At 49.5% G+C, this 23,467-nt stretch overlaps 1 protein-coding gene across 2 annotated transcripts in view; it reads left to right on the forward strand.

Annotated features, from left to right (window-relative positions):
• Nipal3 (NIPA like domain containing 3) overlaps positions 1-10,618 on the forward strand; it is a 45,182-nt gene extending 34,564 nt beyond the window's left edge. For both annotated transcript variants that reach the window (XM_027937151.3, XM_071617488.1), the window contains exons 10-12: positions 469-532; positions 2,719-2,813; positions 7,124-10,618. In XM_027937151.3, the coding sequence (XP_027792952.2) occupies positions 469-532; positions 2,719-2,813; positions 7,124-7,323 (359 nt within the window). In that variant the 3' untranslated portion in view covers positions 7,324-10,618. The remainder of the gene's footprint in view (positions 1-468; positions 533-2,718; positions 2,814-7,123) is intronic.
• The last annotated feature ends 12,849 nt before the right edge of the window (positions 10,619-23,467 follow it).

Below are 23,467 nucleotides of genomic sequence, written 5' to 3' on the forward strand. Positions count from 1 at the left end.
GGAGCTGTTGGCTGGGCATCCGCTGACCACCATGGCCCAGAGCCCCTGAGGATGCAGACACAGGGGCTGTGTATCCAGCCCAACAGCGGGGAGGGGCGAAGGCGTGCGTGCCTTATGTGCGTGTGTGTGTGTGTAAGAATGGTAAAGAAGGTCGGTGGCATCCATTAGGAGCATCATGGCAGTGTCATTGTCCTGGTCTTGATCATGCATTGTGGTTACATGATCAAAAGCTGGAGGAAGGGTAGGTACGTGGGACTCTGCAATTGTGGAGTCTGATATTATCTCAAAACATTCCAAAAAGAAAGGTAAAGATGAGAGGGGGCTTGCAGGGTTGGGGACAGGGAGACCATCTGTTCCCCTAGGTGGCTTTTAGTCGTTACTCTAATGTCTCCAGGCATCTGTTCCCTGCAGGGAAGAGCTAGCCCATCCCAGACAGATGGGTGACGTTTTTATTCCTGGCTGACACAGGTGCAGTGTTTTACCTGGACTTCGTCGGGGAGGACGCGCTGCACATCTGCATGTTTGCACTCGGGTGAGTCCCGGGCACGCTGGGCCAGGCACAGCAGGGGGCTGGGCTCCAGTCTCAGGATCCCTCAGAGCCAGGGAGCTGTGGGTCTGGACCTTCCATCTTACTCCTCAATATCTCCTCCTCTCTTCTCTTTGGGGTGTTAATCTCTTGGTCATTTCTAAAACAATACCTTTTTGACCCATGAAAAGGCTCTCATCCTTACCCCACATCTAAGAAACACATTAAAGTTCCATAAGAGACCAACATTTTGCAGAAACTTAACAGGATTGATAATATTCTGTTGGCTACAGTAGAAATAAGGAGGTGCCATGAGAAATCAAACACGGGCTCAGAAGTGGGGTGGGGGTGGGCAAGGCAAACCTATGCTTCTAGCAGAGGGGGCTTCCCGAACCTGGCTAGCAAGTGCACCTGCGCGCGCCCCGAGTCCACCTGCTTACATCTTGAACATGGCCAGTGCTGTCCTTCACCCTGATTGGAGGAGTTCAGGGTGACAATCCAATGCAATTGGCTAATTTTAGAATTAGGGTGGGCAAAAGAGAAGGGCTACAATTGGATCCAATTAAGGAGGAATACTAGATTTTGAAAATGAACCACCAGACTTTTCTGTGTCTCAAAGTAAGTGGCAGGGGAGACCAGGGGTACTTGAATGTGGGGGTACAATTTGTCAACATCAATAAACATGTTAAATAAGTATACTTTTTTAATGTAGCATTCAATTTGTAAAACTTAACTTGGAAGAACATTTGAAGGGGAACATAAAAGACACATGAAGTATTTAATTTTTAAATTAATTATATAAGCTAACAATTAGAGGTAAGCTAATATCGATGACATAGGATAAATTAGTTGTGCTGTATTTGTATAGTAAAGCGCTATGGTGCCATTTGAAAACTTGAGGCCAGCCTGTAGGTGCTGACAAAGAACCCCTTGTAGGGTGCATTACATGAAAAAAAAAAGGTACATTTTTTTAAAAGTGGGGCCTGCCCCATGTTCCAGCAATTCATACATCTAGATGGCTTTCTCTCTCTCTCTCTTTTTTTTTTTTTTTTTAGTAGTAGTAATTGGACATAATACCTTTATTTTTATGTGGTGCTGAGGATCAAACCCAAGGCTTTGCACTTGCTAGCCCAGTGCTCTACCGCTGATCCACAACCCCAGCCCTCCACATCTAGATTTTTACCCAAAAGAAATGAGTGCATATTTTGGTAAAATGTCTCCAATATGAGTATTTATAGTAGCTTTATCTATAATAAGCTCCAATGAGAAACACCCTAAATGTCTTTCAACAGGAGAGCAGAAAAAAGTATAGAATATTCAGACGATGGGTGCTACACAACTAAAACTAATGAATTATTAATACATGCAATAAAGTAGATGAATCTTTCTTTAATTTTCTTTTAAAATGGGCACAATATCTTTATTTTGTTTATTTTTATATGGTGCTAAGGATCGAACCCAGGGCCTCACACATGCAAGGCAAGCGCTCTGTCCCTGAGCCACAACCCCAGCCCAAGTAGATGAATCTTAAAAATAATTTATTGGATATAAGAAGTAGAGGTTGTACGATTTGACTAAGGAGAATCTGAAAATAGGTAAATGGCGTCCATAGTGAGAAGTCAGGCACAGGCTCTCTCCGTATAGAATGACTGCCATTTCCTGTTGCATCTAGAAGTGGCACAGAAAGCTTCCAAGGAGGGGGGGAATGGTTCTGTCTGGGCCTGGGACCTGATGACAGAAGCAAAAGCCACCCAGATGTACATTTAGGGTTCTTGGATTTTATTGCATGTAAATTACACATCTATTTTTAGAAACTAGTTTACATAAGCTATCAGGAAAAAATAGAAAAATTCTGGGGAAGACTACACACCTACCTGGAGTGCGGAGGGGGGCTGGGGGGGCACAGGAAGCCCCCTTTTCAGTTTAAAGATTTTTACTTTTCTGTACTTCTGTTTTTATATTTGTTTTTAAAGACAAGGTTCTGAGACTCCTGGCCGAGTAGAAGTGAAAGAATCAGGAGAGTCTGATTTATTCTGATTACAGCTTGGTGCCTGCGGGGCACGTGGGCTGCTGGGCTGTTATTATTCAACTAGTGTTCATACCCCCCCACCCCCAGCCTGGCCGCTCTCTGGGCTGTGGGGCCTTTCCCTTAGCACCTGTGATTGCAAGAGTCCCTTATCTCCCTCCCTCAGGTGCCTCATTGCGTTCCTGGGCGTCTTCTTAATCACGCGGAACAGGAAGAAAGCCATTCCATTTGAGCCCTACATTTCCATGGATGCCATGCCAGGTAACGTTCAGACCTCACATGTCCCACTGGCCCTCTGTATAGAATGACTGCCATTTCCTGTTGCAAAAGAGATGAGCGCAGCTCTGGGCTGGGTACAGGAACTGTGTTCTGTGCCTTTACAGTGTGACTGTTTTTTCTTTCTTTCTTTCTTTTTTTTTAAATCTCATTGTGCAGAAGAGGAGGCAACAGCTAAGGCACCTCGGATGGTTTTGAAAGTACATCTTGCCCGTTCCCCTGACTATTTTGGGATCTTTTAGAGAAAACCCTGATGCACACTGAATGTAATTATGATCTGCAGCGCCAGGCTTCATGCCTGAAAGTGGAAAAATCCATTCATCTTGTTGGAATGGAATGATCAGAGAGGGGAAGGAAAACAGGATGAATGAAATTCACATCCTATAACCTCACTCCCTGGATTCCACAAGGGAGTGGATTGTTCTAATTTTCCGGGGAGCTGAGAAGCACAAGGTCAGATGCCTTTAAGCCTGGACAGTAACATAAACACGTGAATCCTGAATCCGCCCAGCGAGCGCTGCACAGCAGGGAGTGGCGGGGCCAGCAGAGAACCGAGAGTGCTGTGCAGCCAAGAGGGATTCGGGCTGGGGAGTCGGGTGTTGGGCCAGCCCCAGCGAGAGTTGCTGTCCTGGATTCTGTAGGTTGCCAGTGACCATGAACTTAAATGTGTAAGGTGGAGCTCTATCTCTAAAACATAATCTCCATTCTTCATTAACAAAATGCAGACACACTGATGACACAGAGCAGCTTTTGGGTGGTGATTCTGTGACACAGGAGTGTCCTCAGGGCTGACCGAGGTGCTCCCTTACCACCCATCCCCAGCGAAAGCAGTTGATTGTCCTTTCTGTATTACCTCCTCACCTCGTGCTGTCCAGCTGTTGTCTGTCATTCTCGCTGTGACCAGCCTGCCTGAGGAGGGCAGCTCCACGTCACTCTTCCCATTTCACCCCGCTTGTTCAAGTTACGTGTAAAACCAAGTGGAGTGAGCTCCAAGGTGGGGACCCGAGGCTCCCCTAGGAGTCAAGTGCATGGGCTTTGGTGCATGGACCTTGAAACGTCTAATCTGGCTGCTCAGATGCCTTTTTTGCTTACTTCCTTGTTTCTCGGCTGTGTTCCGGATAGATGAGGGCGCTGGATAGCTGAATTCCAGATAGGTGAGGTGTCAACTCCGTGTGTGCGTGTATGTGTATGTGTATGTGTATGTGCGTTCGTGTTTGTGAACTACGTATGTGTATATATCTATACAAATACTTGTATATACATATATACAGACATTTTTGGTGGAAAATAGAAGGTAACCTCGGGTAATCTTAGATTCCAACATTCTGTGGCCTGTTTGTAGGTGTGCTTCTTGAACTTTCTCTTTGTACCTTGTGACTAGAGGGGAGGTCAGACATCAAGGAAGGGAGACCCTACCCTATCAGGGTGGCTGTCAGGACACTCCTGATTCAAGGCGTGTTCTGTCCTGTGAAGAGTGTGAGCTTGTGGTGCAGATGACTTGGATTCAAATTCCACCTTTGCCACCTGCTCATCCTCACTTGTAAACTGGGTTCCTTCCGGGGCAGTGGTGTCATACGGAAGGGCCTCTTGCACTGTGTCTGGGACATGGTAGATGCCAGCTTGAATTTTGTTTCATTTCCCTTTTGCTTTAAAAAACTTTGCAAGTTTTCAAACGCTTGTTGGACCTGGTAGCACAGGCACAACGAAACTGCCACAGTCTGTCTTCCAGCCCCTCGGTGTCCTAGTCAGCAGGAGGACCTGGCCTTTTGTCTGCCTGGATTGCTATCCACACAGCAGACCAGTAGCTGCTGCTCGAGAGGTCTCCAAATTCCAAAAATCCGCTACGTGTCAGTTTAGATTGGCTTTAAGTATTAGGGATCCAGAGCCTCCTTGAACCTGAGAAGAGAGAAGCAGCCCCCCACCCCCATCCCAGGAGCCCACTGGTCCTCTGCTGGCTCTGATGCCTCCTGCTGAGCAGAACCATGTCATACATCTCCAGTGGCAGATAAGCTTATTGTGTGACCAAAATCCCTGACAAGAAAAATTTGAGGGAGAAAAGACTTACTTTGGCTCACAGGTTCCAGTCCAGTTTGTGACAGGCCAAGTCCAAGGCAGAAATGTCATGGTGGAGGGAAGCTGCTCAGCTCCTGCAGGCAGGAAACAGGGAGAGGAAGAGCACAGCCTCAGTGACCTCCCTCCACCCAGCTCCCGACTCCCAGCCATCAGTGGATTAGTCCATTCATGAGGTCAGAGCCCTCAGGATCCAGTCCTGCCTGAGAGCCCACCTCTGCACCTTGCTGCCTTGGGGAACATGCTTTCAATGCGTGAGCTGTTGGGAGACATTCCAGATCCAAACCATAGCACAAGGCCACGCTGGCCATCATGGGTGACCACACAAACAGGGCCACTCTGTTGTCATGTCTGAGCACAGACAAAACATAAACATTTTCCACACCGCATAAAAAGACCAGCAGCCCACCCTGCAACCCCGCAGGCTAGTGTGAGACCCTCCTGCCTCCTTGCCAGTCACATCTGCAGCCTCAGCCTAGGCTTCCCTCCTCGAGAAGACCTACTAAGATCCCAGGAGAAGTAGCCGCGCTCTCTGGACAGCATTGGAGCCACAGCAGAGCCTCCCTTCCTCGACCCCTCCCCACCCCGCCCCACCCCCACCCAAATCCCAGAATGAATCCTTTCGGACACCCTGTGACTCACACACCCCTGGCTCCCCAGGGCGTGCATCTTACTGGGGTGCATCCATAAACCTGAATCTGCTCAACTGTAGGTGTGTTCCTGGTCCTCTTTGCCTGGGGAACATTGTCAAGATCAAAAGCTAAACAATGCCTTGTAAGCCACTCCTCTTCCCTGAGGAACAGTCACCCCAAATCCAAACCACAGACTCTTCAGCTGTGCCCTTCAAATGACCATTATCTGAGTCATGTGCCACATGGAGGCAAGGGGCCTTCCACAGACTGGGTGCTCCCGGGCCAGCTGCAGGCTGGAGAAGAGCAGAGCCCAGCCCCGTGTCTCGCTGGCTGTGTGATCCCAAGCACATTGCTCCTTCTCTATGAATCTGTTTTCTTTCTTTTTAATATGTTTTTAGTTGTAGGTGGACACAGTACCTTTATTTTATATGTGGTGCTGAGGAGGGAACCCAGGGCCCCACACGTACAAGGCGAGCGTTCTACCCGCTCAGTCACAACCCCAGCCACTGAATCTGTTTTCTTATCTAGGAAATGAGGGCGGCAGCTACACCTGTCCTAGAATCCTTTGGGGATTCAATGCAGATATGTGGGGAGACCACACAGCCTTCCAGCTAAGAGTGGCTTCAGAGTGTGGCCCCCTGGATTGGCAGCCTGGCACTGCCGCTGGAGAGCTGCTGTTCTCGGGCAGTGAGCCTCCAACTGCCTCACTCTCCTCAGCAGCAGCTGTGAGGGTCATGTGAAAAACAACCGTCCAGCTGTTCAGAACAGTGTCTGCCACCATCTGAACACTCAGACCTCGGCCACTGTCACCATTGTTACCATTGGCACTATTACTACTTGGGGGCATGTTAAGCCATCAGATGCCAGCTGTTACCCATCGTGTCTTCAGGAAGACACTTTGCAGTCAGCTTCTTCTAACTCATCCTGGGGACAGGAGAATCTGAGAGTCTATTCCTTGACAAGAGAAGAGATGCCCTCAAAAGTAACCAGGTCCCCCCTAACTGGAGGAGTGACAGGGTAAGGCTAAAGGAATTCATTAAGATCTCTGCCTTCAAATGTGAGTAGAAACCCAGCGTCACGTGCCCACAGAGCACTAACATGGCCGTACGTCACCCTGCACTTGGACAGGGGATGCTGGTGTTGAAGATCAGCACCCTCCAAGCATCATGATGCATCTGCCCCCCTCATGTCCATGATGCCTAAGTTACTCTCATCCCTCAACAGTACAGTGAAGCGCTCTGACTTCTGAGTTCATTCAGCAGTCGAGTGTTGGCATCTACCACATCCAAAGCATGGTGCCCTTTCCACCCCGCCGTGGGTCCAAACACACATCCCATCTCATTCTAGGTCCACTGGTGGTTCCTCCAGACAGTGGCTGGTCAGTGGCTGGTCTGTGCGCATATTTCCTGAAGACTTATCTCTGTTGCTTAGCAACTGTCCCTTTCTGAGTGTTCTCTTTTCAACCTAAAGCATTCAGGAAATGGGCGTGCACATGACTGGCCCCTGGCCGCCTGCTTAGTGTGGCGGGTGGAGGAAGGCGCAGCCTCTTGGGCCTCCTTTCTGCATAATGACGGGGCATGGATTTCATTTCAGGGATGCAAAACATGCATGACAAGGGGATGACGGTGCAGCCTGACCTCAAAGCTTCTTTTTCCTATGGGGCCCTGGAAAACAACGACAGCATTTCCGAGATCTACGCTCCTGCCACACTGCCAGTCATGCAAGAGGAACACGGCTCCCGAAGTGCCCCGGGGGTTCCCTACCGAGTGCTGGAGCACACCAAGAAGGAGTGAGCCTCCCGGACTGCAGCTCCCCCCCCTGGCCGCCCACGCCGGGCTGACGGCTCCCTTCTTTCTACAACTTGCCTTTCAAGTTTTTTTGTTTTTTTTTTTAATCGAGAACTCTATAGAAGGGGGATCTTGGAAAGCCTTGTGACCTTGGTCTTGAACTTCCAAATGGGGAGGTTGGGGAGGGAGAGAAGAGTATTCCAGGTGGGCTGCGTGGAATTCAGCCCAGCCTGGCTTAGCCTTCTGGCCTCCCGAGGGCACTGAGCCTCCCCAGGCAGTGACCAAGGTTGCCGTGCTCTTGGGCGCTGCAGGCAGAGATTCTGCTCTTACTCCTAAATCCAGCGAAGCCCTGGGGACCTCTAAACTCATCCTCCGCCACTCGCAGGCTCGTCTCCCACTGTCTCACTCACAATTCGTATTTTTGACAGTATCCACTCGCTCCGTTCAGGGGCATAGCAGGCCTGCTGTGAGCGGAACACGCGGTCACTGGCACCTTGGCAGTGTCCCTCGGCCTCTGGTCATCAGTGCTGGATCTGCTCTAGAAACTAACGTGGTGTTGGTCCTGTGAGAACTGCATGATCGTGTTTCCCCCAAAGGAATGGGGCAGTTAGAGAAGAAGGGGGAGAATAGGAGGACTTGGAGCCAAGGATGTCTTTATACAGGACAGACGAAATCTGAGTTACTTTCCCGCCCAACACCCGCTGGGAAGTCTGGAGGTGCTCGGCCCAGAGCCAGCCTGCAGCCACCCCCTCTGTGCTCTCCCTTCAGAGACCCACCACCCACCTGTGAGGTACTGGTCATTTCCCTGGAATCAGTGCAGGCTGCTGGGGTCCCCAGCCACAGCACTGTGCCTGGGAGAAGCAGCTGTACTCACAGATGGGCTGTGGCTCCCTCTGGCCACAGACCTGATCATCTTAAAGGAAAGAAAGGTTTGCAAACTTTAATGAACATAAGGGTCCCTCAGGAGTTTATTTAAAATGCAGATTCCTGCACCCCAGCTACGGAGACATTTTAGGTGGGCCTATGGGGTAGGGCCCAAGTATCTTCATTGGCAAATGGCACCATAGCTAGTAACCCAAGATCACAGCCCTCGAAAGCCTGCAGTGGAAAGAGGCAGCTGTTAGGACCCCAAGGGGCCCCTGCTAGGAGGTGAGAGTTATGCTTCCATTTCCTCTCTGGGCTGCTTGCGGCAGGTTGAGTGGCCCTATAGGATCTGTAGCTTTCCCCCACCCTGTGAGTACTACTTAGATCAGCTGCTGCTTCCCAGGGCAGCCTTTAACTAAGGCAAGATAACAGTGTTAACAGGCCAGTGTTGATAGGTCACTTATCTCTGTAGATTGTGCTTAATGCTGATTTAGCACCCTGACTTCACAATTCCTGTTGTCCTGATAACCACTCTGTATTGTGTCTTAACCACTTCTGTATTGTCTTAAATGCCTACCAAGGCAACAAAGAGCTTTTTGTTCCCTTAGGATGAGTATCGAAACCGTTCAACAATATTTATGAGGTATTTACTACTCGTTAAGCATTTAGAGGGTGAAGCTACCAGCAGGACAGGGTTCCCATCCTCCAGCCAGCAGGGGGAGACACAGGGATGCAGGCGACTCCTGCAGGGCTGTGAGAGGTGCACACTTTTTTGCACGGCTGGGGATGAACCCCAGGCCTTGCACACAATAGGCAAGGGCTCTACCCCTGAGCTACACTCCCAGCCCCAAGAGCAGACCACAGAAAGCAACAGGCCAGGCCCTGAGCCCAAAGGGTTTTCAGAATTGGAGGTGATTCTGGCCCCAGGAACAGATAGTAGTGACAATGACGGGGCCAAGCTAAGATTTAAGCAGAGCCTATAGAGTGGGGTGGTCTCACACACTCTGCCCCAGCAGAAGAGCCAGCATTTGCAAAAAAAAAAAAAAAAAGGGTGGGAGATGAACCAGGAAAGATCAGCAGTGGAGGCTGAGCATCCTGAATACCCGGCAGAAGAGTGGAAAGTGTACCCTGGAGGGCCTGGGAGCCATTGATGGTTCCTGAGGACGAGAACGGCAGGATGAGCTCTGAGTGGACAGGAGGCCTTGTTCAGTGTGGAGGAAGAAACGGGCTGAGAAGGCACCTTTCAAGGTCAACCTCTGGGCCTGCAAGGACACACCAAGGGGAAATAGGATCAGGTTTCAGTGCTCTTCAGATATTCCTGTTTCCGGGTGGTTTTTCTAGGGTCAGGGAGGGGCGGAGTGGTAGGGAAGGTCAGCGGGAGCTGTTCAGTGCACCCAGCCAGGTGATGGGCCTTGGCCTTCTGAGTGCTCCCAGCCTCCCTCCAGCCCTGTCCCTTCCCACTTTGGTTAATGAGCCATGTGGCCTTGGGCCAGCCAGCTCTCTTGAGATGCATGGATACAAGAGCACCTTAATTTCAGGTCTGCTATGGGTCATTCCTGGGTGACAATGACAGTGCCACCCAGGAACTGCCACCAGGGCCTAGGCAGCTCCCTGTCCTCAGGTCTGGGTAGTGACACCACCCCTCAAGGCTGAGCAGAAGGCTGTGGTGGTTTCCTGAGTGCGGCCAGAGGATCGTCTCAGGCAGCTGGAAAGGACAGCCGAAGGGGGGCCCTCATGTCCAGAGTTCCGAATCTGCCTGGGCTGGCCATTCCCGGGTGCTGTCCCTAGGTGAAAGTGGACTGTCCACTAATGGTGATGCGCACTGGCTGGTAGGAGCCACTCCCAGCTCTGAGTCCTGTTGTCACTCATGGCTCTGACGTTCCCAGCCCTTGATGCTCCAAGCCCCATTGAACAGCCCCGTCCTCCCAGCTGCCAGGTACCTGATGGAACATCACCAAACGTGGGTTTAAACTTCCGCTGATCTCTGGTCTTCCTCTGCCCCCTGTTGTACAGCCTGGGATTCTGGGTTCCCTGATTAGACATTAAACATGTTCAGAGACTGCTTTGAAGATGGGTTTTGCAGCATGGGATTGAATGCTGGGCAGGGAAGGCAGGGCCTGCGTTTCTAGTAGGAACCAGCCAGCTCCAGGGTGCTGTGCAGACGGGGCATCCATCAGGGCAGTGCGGGAAGCCCCACCCAGCAGCCTGTGAGTTCCTAGGATCAACCCCACACTGGCTGGTAGGCAAAAGAAAGTCGCTTGTGTGTTTCCCTGAGAAGCTGTGTAAATGAAGTCACTTTAGGACATATTCTATGTGGATGCTTATATTTTGTTAACTTCATGGCTAATATAGCATGTCTTATTTTTTAAAAAGAAAAATGTGTACTAGGTGCAAATAACACTGAGATGGTATTTAATTAAAAAAAATCCATGCAGTATATATTGAATTTGAGTCTTTTGTTTGGCTGATATTTTCTAGATTCATCCAGAACAACACTGGCTAATAGCACTTTCTGTGACGGCGGAAATGTTCGATGTCATTACTGTCCTATATGGCAGCCATTGTCCACATGCAGCTGTAGAACACTTTAAATGTGGCTAGTGTGCCTAAGGAACTGGACTTTTAATTTTCTTCCATTTTAATTTAAATTTAGAAATCCACACATGGCTACTGACTGCTGTATGAACCCTGAAGACCTAGAGATGCCCACAATGCAAGGGAAGCTGAATTGAGCACTTTTTCCCTGCAATGGTTAAAAGCATAGATCCTACCTGCACGGCTTGTTAGCAGTGTGGTGTAGGGCAAGTTACTTAACATCTTGGCGCCAAATCTGTGAAAAAGGAAGGTTAGCTAACTACCTAAGGGTTACTGTGAAGAGCAGATGAATTAATAGATGGGCAGTCTTGGGACCATCCCCTCAGGACAGTGTGTTATATTGAAGCAATAGTTTCCCTCTTGTTTGAATCAGCTTGTTTGCTGCCATGACCAAAAGACCAGAGGAGAACAATTTTAGAGGAAGAAAAGTTTTATTTGGCGCTCACTGTTTCTGAGGTCTCAGTCCATAGATGGCCAACTCCGCTGCTCCAGGCTTAAGGAGAGGCAGAACATCATGGTGGAGGGATGTAGAGAGGAAAGCAGTTCAGGATCTGGCAATCAGGGGGCAGAGAGAGAGCTCTGCTCACTGGGGAAAGCATATATACCCCAAAGGCATTCCCCCAGGGACCCACCTCACCCAGCCACATCCTATCTGCCTACGTTTCCACCCAGGTAATACCATTCAAGTGGATTAATGCACTTTTAGGTTAAGGCTCTCTAACTCAATCATTTCACCTCTAAACATTCTTGCATTGTCTCACGGGAGCTTTGTGGGGAACACCTCATCTTTAAACTTTATTAAATAATTTTTTTCCATTTTAAATTATATAATGAACACTTGTGACTTAAGCAATTCTATGCACACATGTCTCTTCATTCTAAGTTTCCAACTTATAAAGGCAGGTGTTGTATAGTACCTGTTTGCTTATACCACACACTTAAGTAAATGTATACATACTCATACATTTACAAAGCACATACTGTATACCACGATGCATGAAGACCTTAAGTATACCTTGTGTCTCCTTTATGATGCATTTATGAAGCACTTACTGTATACCACACAACACATAAAACCTCATGTTTATCTCAAGTTTTCTTTATAATTATTCCACAAAGTTTAGTCTTATCCCCATTTTACAGGCGAAGAAACTGAGGCTTGGGAGGAAATCGCTGGTGAATAGCAGAGCCAGGATGCCAGCCCAGGGCTGCCTGGCTGGGACCCTGAGCTTCTCCTGGGCTGGGCTGCCTTTCCCAGTGTGCTGGAGGGGGTTTCAGTGGGCAGGGGTCTGCTGTGCATGAGGACTGCAGCTTCGGCTGAGAAGGGAAGGAAAACAGTTTCAAGGGAGGCTGGGACCTGCAACAGAAGGCCATCCGCTGACATGCATTAGTGGTCCCACCATCTAACCACTAACCAGACAAAGGACACTGCGGAGCCATCACAGAGCTGGAGACACTTTTGAGTCCACAGGAATCCACGAATCTGAGACTCTGTTGAACGAAACAATACAACTTAAAGGTTATTCAGTTGTGATTTCGTTTTGCTTTTGAGATGAATTCAGCTTTCTTGGTCCAAACAAACACAAGAGGGAAACAAAGTCCACACCCTGTGTCACCAAGAGATTGTGTTTGGTAGGTCAGCACCCGTGTCCCCTCGTGGCCTTATTAAACCACAACACACCGGGCAGAGTATTAGGTTATAAACATAAAACAAATGCAAGCCACGACGTGGACATCTTGTTGTGACGCCACAGGTGTTGGTGCGAGAACGTGAAGGGGGACACCAGATCAGGGGGCAGTGAGGACATGGCCTCACCGTCTCCATGTTACGCGGAAACGTGATCTCCACTTTGCACCTGGAAATCTTTATATGCTCAACTCTCAGGACTGCTTTTTAATTAAAAAGCAAGTCACAGAGCCCCTGTTGAACTCTCCTAAAACCTGTTTGTCCTTAACTCAAAAACTGAAAGACAGCTGTGCAGTTCTCCCAATGAGGAGGCCACAGAGCCGCGTAGATGGTGCTTGGTTACAAATACCTCCTATCACACACACCTCTCTTCCTATGGATGAGACGCGGCATCTTTGCATGGTTACGTACCATGTGTTTTTCTGTAAATTACCCATTCTCTTTACCCATTATTCAGTGCCTCCTGCTGATTTTTAACAGTGATTTTTGCCACGGATAAACCCTTTACTGTGATCTGAACTACAAGCATTTCTCCCCTCTTTGGTTTTTTGCCTTTTGATTTGCTTATGATATTTCTTTTCACTGCTATGAAAAAGTCTGGTTATTTTGTGTGTGTGTGTGTGTGTGTGTTTTATATAAACTTCAATTTTTTCTATATACCTATTTGTAGATATAAGTATTTATATATACATAATGTCTTTTCTCTTGTGGCCTCTGGATCTCAAATCGGTTTGATAGGTCTTCCCCACTCCAAGATTATAAAAGAATTCTTTTGTATCTTCTACTTTTTATATTTTTGCTTTATGTTTACATCCGAGAGCTACTGGGAGTTTATCCCCAGGTACAGCGCCAGGAGGTGGAGCCACGTCAATTCAGTCCAGATTGCAGCCCACCTCGCCCAGGTCTGTGCCTGGACTAGTCCAGCTTAGCCCTAGGAATTGAATGTCACTAATATAAAACTAAATTTCTATATTTTGGGGACTAGCACTCTGCTCCATTGAGCTGTCTGCCTAGTCATTCACCAGGAGCACGCTGTTGAAATCACTGAGGCTTTCCCTGTTCTTTAGTATCTGATAGGGCAAGTCTTAGTTCATTGTTCTTGTTTAAACTTCTTACTTCATCAAATAAGCACACTGAACAGGACCCAGTTCCTAAAAAATCAGGCATCCATTCTGATTGAAATAAATCACAGAAATTCAAGAAGGAAGATAGACGTCACAGTATGGGCATTTCCAAATCACTGCTGCGGTTTCAAAATCCAAAAGCTTGGACTCAAGAAAAGGCTCAGAGCTCCCTGGGATACTGTGGAACTGAAAGGGCAAGAGATAGTCCCTTCACCTCCAGCCAAGTCAGCTACCACCAGCAGCTCCAGCTCCCCGTGATCCCCTTGGATAGTAAGTTCATCTAATTTGTATTTCAATGACACCCTTATGTCCGGGCCTGTCTCAGGCCTTGGGAGGTCATGATCCACACCCCCAGATCTTTTTTTTTTTTTTTTGGTACCTGGGATCGAACCCAGGGGTGCTTCACCACTGAGCCACATCCCCAGCCCTTTTTATATTTTATTTAGAGACAGGGTCTCCCTTATTTGCTGAGGCTGGCTTTGAACTTGTGATCCTCCTGCCTTAGCCTCTGGGTTATAGGTGTGCACCAGAACACCTGGCTTTCTTAAAAGCTTCTAAAAGCAGAAATTAGCCCCCTTCAGTGTGACATTGTCTCCCCATCTTCTGGGGCATGTGGTTGGGTTTAGGTTTCGGCTTTGGTGCTGGAGATGGAACCCAGGGCCTCCCAAGTGCCAAGCATATCCTCTACCACTGAGCTATGCCCCAGCCCCCTGGGTTTTTGAAGTCCTCAGGGACTGTTTCAAGGGTGCTGTGCTCTCTGCAGCTTGTCTTGGGCTTCCCACTGACTTTCTTGTCTTGCTATGACCTCTGTTCTTGAGGCCAGCACCTAGAGAGCTCAGCTGCTCTCCGCCAGCGACCACCCACTGATGTGCCCTCCCTTACCCACTCTGGTCCCAGGGAAGGAGTAACCCTCCACGATGTGCCTCCCAAGCTTGGAACAGGCCCTAGCAACCCCTGGAAATGGCTTCCTGGATCCTGCAGGCCTGAGCCTAACCTCAGGAGCCCTTCCTGAGCAGGTTCTCACCTGGCTCCAGGTAAGCCTTCACAGCCCGGCGCCAGCTCTCCATCCCTGCGCCCCTCCACCAGGAAGCTCCACACTCCAGAATCTAGGCCTGGCTGATCCCACCGGGCCCAGAAAGAGTGGTCCTCCCTAAAGAACTTGTCTTACACCCTCTTTCTCAAAAGGACCCAACCAGTGGATCCTCGCAGGACTAGGCCACTCCGCTGCCACCCTAACAGTCAGAAGACGTTCCCAGTGGCAGGTTTCCCAGCTGCAGGACTTGTACTGAGGTCCTCAACAAGCACCTCACCCGCCACACTCTGCGAGAGGAGGGCGCTAACCCGGTCTTCCCGACCAGAGCACCAGCAGGTTGAACCCTGGTGGCACCAGGAACCCCTGCAGGTGGCCAAGTACTGTGGCACGGGCCTACACCAATGTCCTCTAGACCTGTGTGTGGCTGTCTGGTGGCGGGAGAAAAGCACAGGGGAGCGCACAGCGCTGCAGCGGAGTCCGAGCACCGCCCTTACTCTGCCTTCTACCTTGGGGGAGCATGGGGCTCCTCGGACCCACAGTGTCCTCGTCTGTTAAGGTGGTGATAATGCTGTCACCCTCATAGGAGGCTGTACAGTTTTAATCCAGAACAAGGCCTGGCATTTACTAAAGCCTCAATACCACCAGCTGTGGCTCTTCTTTGAGCCAGGGAGCAGCCTAACGAGAGATGGCAAGAGGCAGAAGGCAAAGAGCTTCCTGCCTTTCCTTTAGGTCTTGAGGATCAATTTTGTCACCTTAGGGAAGGAAGGGGTGACTCTCCAATGACATTGATCTCAATCCCTTGGGAGTGGGTTTGCACCAGGTTAGTCTTATCTTTAGCCTCCTGGGTCTTTTCGAAGCCCCCTCCCCCAGACTCAGAGCCAGTCTGGGACCTACTTGAGGATAAAGGCCTCTGGCTGCTGACACGTGTCCGTCATTAAGCTGTCCTCTCTTTGCCCCAAACCCGTCCTCCTGTCGTTGGCTTTGGGGTGCTGGGGCTGGAGCTCTGCCAACCCTCTTTCCTCTGTACCCACTGCTCCCTGTTAGGAGCCTGGGAGGGAAACTGAGGCTGCAGGAGGCAAAGGGCCTTGCTGCTTCCTGATCCCTGCACGGCGAAGCGCCTCCCCTCCATCGCAGCAGCGGGGTCTAGTTTCATGGTTCTTTCCAATCCTTGCACAACCAACTCCCTGACGCCTCCCTCAGAGATGCCAACACCTGCTCCTTAGAGAGGTCTATGTCCCAAGTACAAGGTCCTTGCTTAGCATCTGGATGGCCATCTTAAGTGACAACCACCATTTTAAGGAAAAAGTTCCTCTTTCCCGCCCAAGGGTCTTCTGAGAAGGGCTCCCCACTCCCTCATATCAATCTCACCCCTAACCCCCTGCATTTAGGATCACCCTGACTCTGATTCCTGAGTCTCCTGAACCCCAGCCTGTGTAGCCTCTCTCTCCTATGGAGAGGTGGCCTTTATCTGTCAGCTCTGACAAACTCTCTTGTGATCTCCACCTGGTCTCCGTCTCTCATTTCTTGGTTTCCCATCTCTCATTCCTCGCTTTCCCTTCATTTTGGTGCTGAAACCTGGGATCAGGTTCCCCGGTGTGCCCACTCCCCTCTTCGAGGGTCACTGAGCATCCCTGGGCCCCCATCCAGATTCCATCTTGGGACCAGGCCCTCCATTCCACTGAGTGCCCTCTCCGTACCCACCACGAGACATTTCTTGTAGGCCCCTGTCTCTTGTCGACCTAAACCACGTACGGGTCCTGGGAAGTGACCATTAATGGTCAGGTACTCCCAGGGTTACCGTGTGTAGTCGGGGGCACCCCCAGTCACAGCTTTCACAGCTACAGCTGATACCTGCTGTCGGCCGGGTCTATAGGCGGTCTTTCATTTGGGTCTTGGGTTTTGAGCTCTCACCCCCGACCTAACCCCGCCAAAACTTATCTGCTTGGGCAATCAGATCTGGCCTCAATATCCTTTGGATAAAGACTCTAAATGACCACTAAGGGCACTCTAGATCCCAATATTATCAGGGACCTTTTCAACTATTGTGAGTGGTCGGTCTGGAAAATGGAAAAAGTCATCATACGTTCAAGCAGCTCCTCCTCTCTACGTTCTGAGCCCTCTCTCTGCAACTCCTGCTCTCCTGCACGAGTCTCTTAGCTCACATCTCCCCTATGCCTGCTTCCAAAGGGACAGAAGATCCTACCCAGGACTCCTTCTCCTTGGACCCAGCGGATGAGCCCCTGCCATACCACAATTCTCTTTCTAATGAAGCCTCCACAGCAACTGTCCCCTCGGCCCCTCCGCCCTTCTCTCCTCCTGCCACATGCTCATGGGCTGCTGCTGCCCAACCCTCATCTCTGTGTCCTCTACACGAGGTGGCTGGGGTGGAGGGTGTAATCCGGGTTCCTGTGCCTTTTTCTTTGTCAGATCTTTCACGATAGAAAAGCGGCTTAGGTCCGATACTCCAAGTCCCACCACATAGATCAAAGAGCTTCAATATCTGACTCAATCATATGATCTGACCTTCCGTGATGTCCATATGATCTATGGACCTCCTGGTCATATGGACACCCTCCTGCCCGAGGAGCGCAGGCGAGTTTGGGAGCAAGCTAGAAACTATGTTGATGAGGTACATCAGACCTCTCCTGCCCATCCAATTGGCACGGAAGCGGTCCTTGATCGGGAGCCCAATTGGGATTATAATTCACCTGGAGGAGTAGAAACCAATTCATTACTTGCCTCAATTCATTACTTAGAAAGGCCGCCCATAAGGCTATCAATTATGAAAGGCTCCAGGAAATCATCCAAGATAAGAATGAAAACCCTTCAGCATTTTTAGACTGCCTGACCAGGGCTTTATGACAATATACTAAGCTGGACCTGAGACTCCAGATGGGAGACACTACTATTGACCAACTTTTTCTCCCAGAGTTTCCTTGATATTAAAGCCAAACTAAGGCACCTCAAGAGGGGTCCCTAACTCCCCCAGCTGAGGTTCTGGGAGTGGCCTTTAAGGTGTATAACGGGAGAGGCAAGAAGGCCCCAAAGCAGAAATATCAGATGCTCATTTAAGCCGTCTGTCTGGCCCCAGCATCTGTCCCTGGTTCCATTGACCCACAGAAGGGTCCCTCAAGACCACCTGGACCCTGTTTAAATGTGGTCAGACGGGTCACTGGGCTTATATATGTCCTAAGCTTCTAGAGCCTTTGGGCCCTTGTCCTAAATGCCATCAGGAGGGACACTGGGCCGTTGACTATCCCCAAGCCCATAGCAGCCCCCCACCATCTGGCCCTTCTGGTTCCCCTTTCCAACTCTTAGGACTGGCTGCAGGGGACTGACGAGGCCCACGTCCCCATCACCCGACCACTATCATCACTCCGAGGAACCCAGGGTAGCTGTGTATTTCAGGTGGGCCTCAAAGCCTTCTCCCCTCCCTCACGCTGCCATCCAGACTCGCCTGCTGCTCCCCCGATCCTCACCCTCACCTCAGCACCATCCCCTATTCCGTCTGCCAGTGCCTCCCGGTACCCACTTTGAGGTGGACACTACTGTCCAGGATGCTCAAGTCCTTCTATGGCCTCACACCACAAGCCCATTCACATCCGTCTCAGAGACCCCCTCCATTTTCTGGCCCAATCACAACACCTGCTCTCCCTCCTGGCTGCTGCTGTCCCTCTCTTTGCAGAGCTGCCTTGATCAAGGTCTCCCATCAGCTTTGCTCTCCCCTCCGGGGATTTGAGCTGCTTTGGGATCCCGGCCGGCCTCATCCCCTCCCCTCCTCCTCACAATTCTATCCCTAGAGACGGCAGTGACAAGTCTCCTCTCAGAGACAAAAGTGAGCCTAGTTCTTGGCCCAGCCCCAAGATTCTCCACCTTCCCATCCCCTCCCCTTGGAGAGTTCACTCAGGTCTTGGTTCTCGGCTCCTCAGCAGAGCTCACCAAAGCCCTGGCCAGGCACCAAGACTTCCATGAGCACAGCCCGCGACCAGGGAAGCAGCGGGAGAGGACTCCCTTCTCTCAGTCCCAGAAAGGCTTCAGCCTCAGGGCCAGTGAATTGTTGGTGACCATCTCTTTTCACTGCTGTCCCCTCTCTCACTCTGGTTTGGCCTAGAGCAGGGACGCCTGCGTCTAGCCACTCAGCACTCCAGCTCCCCGTGGGGAACCGCAGTCCAGAATCCACCTGACTCACCTCTGGCTGCCCCCTTGCCCACTTAGCCCCTCTCCACTTGGCCCCTAATTCAATGTCCACTCAATCATGGCCCTTCTATGACTGGACAATGGCCACCTAGTGGCACCTTTGATCCCAGTATTTTATGGAATCTTCGTAACTTTTGTAAGCACTCAGGAAAACGGAAGGAAATCCCTTCTAATCCCTCTGTGCAGGCTTTCTCCCTTCCCACTCTAAGCCTTCCCTGGCTCCTCTTCCTCCCCCGCCCAGCTTCTACTTGCCACTGAGGCTCTGGATTCCTCCAGAGACCCTACTTCTAGACAAACAAGGGACCCAGAACCCTCCTCCCTCCTTTGATTGGCATAGAACATTGTAAAGCCCTGGGCAGCAACATCCCTGGCCAAGGCCACACTGAAGCTAACGTTGAAATACAAAGACAGACTCCGAAGGCTTCATTGATAAGAGACAAAAGAAAAGTCAATTTAACTTTTCCATCGGCTCCAACACAGAAGAATGACTTCCAAACTTTCTCTCTCTCTCCATCGCCCTGATCTCACAGACCCAGTTCACCTTTATGTGGCTGAAAAGCAGGGATTTGCTCTAGGGGCCCTCGGACACATGCTGGGGCCAACCTTGGTCCCTGTGGCTTATCTATTGAAGGGTCTTGACCTACTATTTGGGGAAGGGCCACAACCTCTCTGCTCATTAACAAGTCAAAGAAACCCACCTCTGGGGCCCCACGCACCATCCTGGCTCCCCATCCCCTAAAGGACTCCTCACCTACCAGGGCTTCCATTCCCCACCCCCTGATGCCTTTTATCTCTCAGGTTTCCCTGATGGAAGACCCCAGTTTTCTCCTCCCCGCTCCTCAGGACTCTTCCTCTCACCCATTCATGCCTTGAATCTCTAGAGGACCTTCTTCCACACCCCCCACATACAGGAAGGCCCCTTGCTCCCCACCTTTCCTGGCCCCTTCTCGCATACTCTAGGAACCTTTGGCAATACAGCGATGCTGTTCTGGAAAAGCCTCGTTCCGCCTCTTCCCCTTCTCCCACTCTGTCTCCTGGGGACCTGGTACTTTTAACCTGCCCAACAGGTCCCTCTCCTCCTCTCAATTCTCCACAAAATGGACCAGACCCTTTGGGGTCATCCTTACCACCCCCTCAGCAGCCCACCTTGAGGGCATCCCATATGGGGCTCATAATTCGCATTTAAAACAGTTTTCTCCGCCCTTCTATACAGTGACACCCACAGGCCCTCTCAAGCTGTTTCTCCAAGGCTGGAACCCCCAATCTTCTTCCGGACTCTGAGGACCACGAGGACCACCCTTCCCTTCTTCATTTTTGCCTTCCTCCCTCATCCTGCACTCACCCCTCGGGGGACCATTACCAGGAGTGACCATTCCAATTTCTAGGAGACTTACAGCAACGTGCTCAAACCATACTAACCATCCAACCCCAGCCTGATTCTTTGCTGTGGTTCTGCAGAATCGAAGGGGCCTTGATCTTGGCAGACTTTGTCTGTACCCACAGGAGGAATGCTATTATCACGTCAGTCAATCTGGTACAGAAAAGAACAAGACAACTCCAACAGGACCTTGAACATTGGAAACAACAGCTCTCCTCTACTGAAGGATGGAATACAACCCGTCACCAAAAATTGGGGCACCAGGGACACATTCTACCTCCACTCAACCTCCATCATCATTCCAATGACATCCCATGCCCCTAATGAGGGATTTAAACACCGCCCCTTCCCACAGGAAGCAGTTATAGAAGACTGACCCTCATCCCTGTTCCCTAAGGGTTCCAATAAAAACAAAAAAGGGGAGAATATAAGGTTCTTGCTTAGCGTCTGGATGGCCATCTACAGCTGCCATTTTACCCCCACCCCCCGCATTAGGACCAGCCCAGCTCTGATTCCTGAACCTCCCTCATAAAAGTCCCAGAACCCAGCCTGTGTAGCCTCTCGCTCCTAAAGAGAGGTGGCCTTTATTTGTCCGCTATGGTCTCCGTCTTTCATTTCTCGCTCGCCCGGCTCTTGTTCCTCGCTTTCCCTGCACCAGGTGCAGGGCTTCTCCTCTGGTCTTTTGTTTTGTTTTTGTTTGATACCAGAGACTGAGGTGCTTAACCACTGAGCCACATCCCCAGCCCCTTTTACTTTTTTATTTGGAGACCATGTTCCTTAGTTCCTTAAGGTCTTGCCAAATTGCTGAGGCTGGCTTTGAACTTGCAATCCTCCTGCCTCAGCCTCCTGACTCACCGGGATTATAGGCGTGGGCCCCTAACCAGGTCCAGCCTTTTTTTAAAAAAAGGTGCTCCTGAATAATTTTGAGGGCTGGGTATGGTTTCTTTTTATAAACATTTAATAATTTAACATTTGATTGTCTACCTTTAATTAAGTTTTCCAGAAGCTTGAGGAAACTCTTCATTGGAGCCTCAACACCATCTTATGGGTAAGTACCACTGTCACTGCCACGGAGCTAAAGAGGAAGTTGGCTTAGAGCAAGTGGTTTGCTCAGGGTTCAACAACAGCGAGTGGCACAAACAAGCAGGTGTCAGCCTGTGTCTTCTGAGGACATGTTTTTTTTTTTTTGAACCCAGTGCATGCTGGGCAAGGGCCCTGCCACTGAGCCCCCGCCCTGGAGACTTTGAAGTAGACCTCCCACAGCCCTGGTGGCTCCTGTACAGCTGAGGTTGGGGGTGTGGGAAGGGGTGGGCGGGAGGAGGCAGCACAGATTGATACAACTTTTCTGAAAAGTATGTGAAATATGTGTACCCTGACGTGCCCTTCCAGATAATAAAACTACAGCCACCAAAACCATTTCCACTCACAGCTACGTCCACGAGACACAAGGAATAATCTGGAACTATATAAAATACATATACCAAATCGTGTATGTATGAAACAGTGGGTAGAATGGATTTTTTTTTCCTTATAGTACTAGGGATGGAACCCAGAGCTTCCCACATGCTAGGCAAGAGCTCTACCACTGAGCTGTATCCCAAGTCCTTTTTATTTTATCAGAGACAGGGTCTCACTAAATTGCTGAGGCTGGCCTCAAACTTATGATCCTCCCGCCTCATCCTCCCACGTAGCTGGGATTACAGGCCCATGCCACTGAGCCCAGCTCTAACGTGGGTTACTTAACAACAAGTGTTAGAGCTACTGGAGAAAGAATTTCAGATTGAGTCTTCATGTTTTCATATTAAAATAAATTTTAAGGGAACAGACCATCAGAAAACAAAATGAAGGTCACAATCAGTAAGTGAAGAGGTCACAAAGTTCAACACATTCACATACAAACCGAAAAATGTCCATATCAAAAAAAAAAAAAAGAAAGAAAGAAAAATTTCAAGAGGGAAGTCATTAAGAGAAAATTCCAACAAATACCATAACAAGGTCACTGTTTACCCATAGGCCGTGTTGTTGTAACCAATGAAACAATGCTAAGAGCTGACAGGAGAAGGAGCTGGGCACTTTTCAAATGATGCCCACACAGAAAAAGGCTATTCTCCTAATAATCAAGATGCCATGGCTTTTTCGTTTGGTTGGCCGGTTGTTTTTGTCTGTGGCCCATTGAACAGGACAAGCCTTTCAGAATTAAACACAGCTCTCAGTATTATTGAGGATGTGTGAGATTTAGGTTGAGGATGTGGGAGGGACCGTTCCAGCACCTTTCCAAAGTGCACTTTGTGATTTTTTCCACGGGAGTTTTTAAAGCTTCATGCCCTTCTACCTAGCAACCTCCGCTGGGCTCCATGCTAAGGAAATAAACAGAAGGGCAATATTGTGTTTACGTATAAAGGCATTCGTTGTAGCGTTAGTTAGAGAAGGAAATTTTGAAAGAAATCTTGATTCTAAAAATAAGGGAATAGTTCAAAAAGTCAAAGAGCACACACAATAATTGCCAATATTGTAATACTATGTAACATTACATAATATGTATTCATCACTGTAATTTTAGATCGTTTAAAAACCCTTTAAAATACGTTTTGAAACACAGGATATTCTTGTAATCTCATGTGACCAAATAGACAGGAGATCCAAATTCACTGACTCCAATGAGAAACCTAATCTTCAGATTGGAAGGAAATATGAAAATACTGAATAGAGACTATCTCTGGATCATAGGAGTGAAGCTGACTTTAATTTTCTTATTTATGCTTTTGCTTTCAAATTACCTACAGAACCAAGTCCAGTTTTGTAGTGAGAAGGTGCAAAACTCAAAAATGGACACCATTCATCTCCCAACCCATGTTGAACTCGGTGGTGATGACAGACTGTCGAATCCTGCAAACAACTGGTTGGCCTTCCTCGCTGCCTGGGGGACACAGGAGGGGACTACCAGGGAAGCTGGCTGATGGAAGGCTCTTTGGGAAAACATACCATCTATGAGACGAATCCCAGGGGAGGTCTAGAGTGGGTGGCAGACCATGAGTTTATTTATTTATTTTTTAATATTTATTTTTTAGTTTTCAGCGGACACAACATCTTTGTTTGTATGTGGTGCTGAGGATCGAACCCAGGCCGCACGCATGCCAGGCGAGCGTGCTACCGCTTGAGCCACATCCCCAGCCCAAGACCATGAGTTTAAATATCCACACATCCAGGTGCCCATTGATGGGAGAAAGATGAAGGCCAAGGCAAAGAAAACCTGGCAGAGCTGAAGCAGGCTG

The sequence above is a fragment of the Marmota flaviventris genome, chromosome 10 (genome assembly GCF_047511675.1).
Source record: "Marmota flaviventris isolate mMarFla1 chromosome 10, mMarFla1.hap1, whole genome shotgun sequence".
Taxonomy (NCBI): Eukaryota; Metazoa; Chordata; class Mammalia; order Rodentia; family Sciuridae; genus Marmota; species Marmota flaviventris.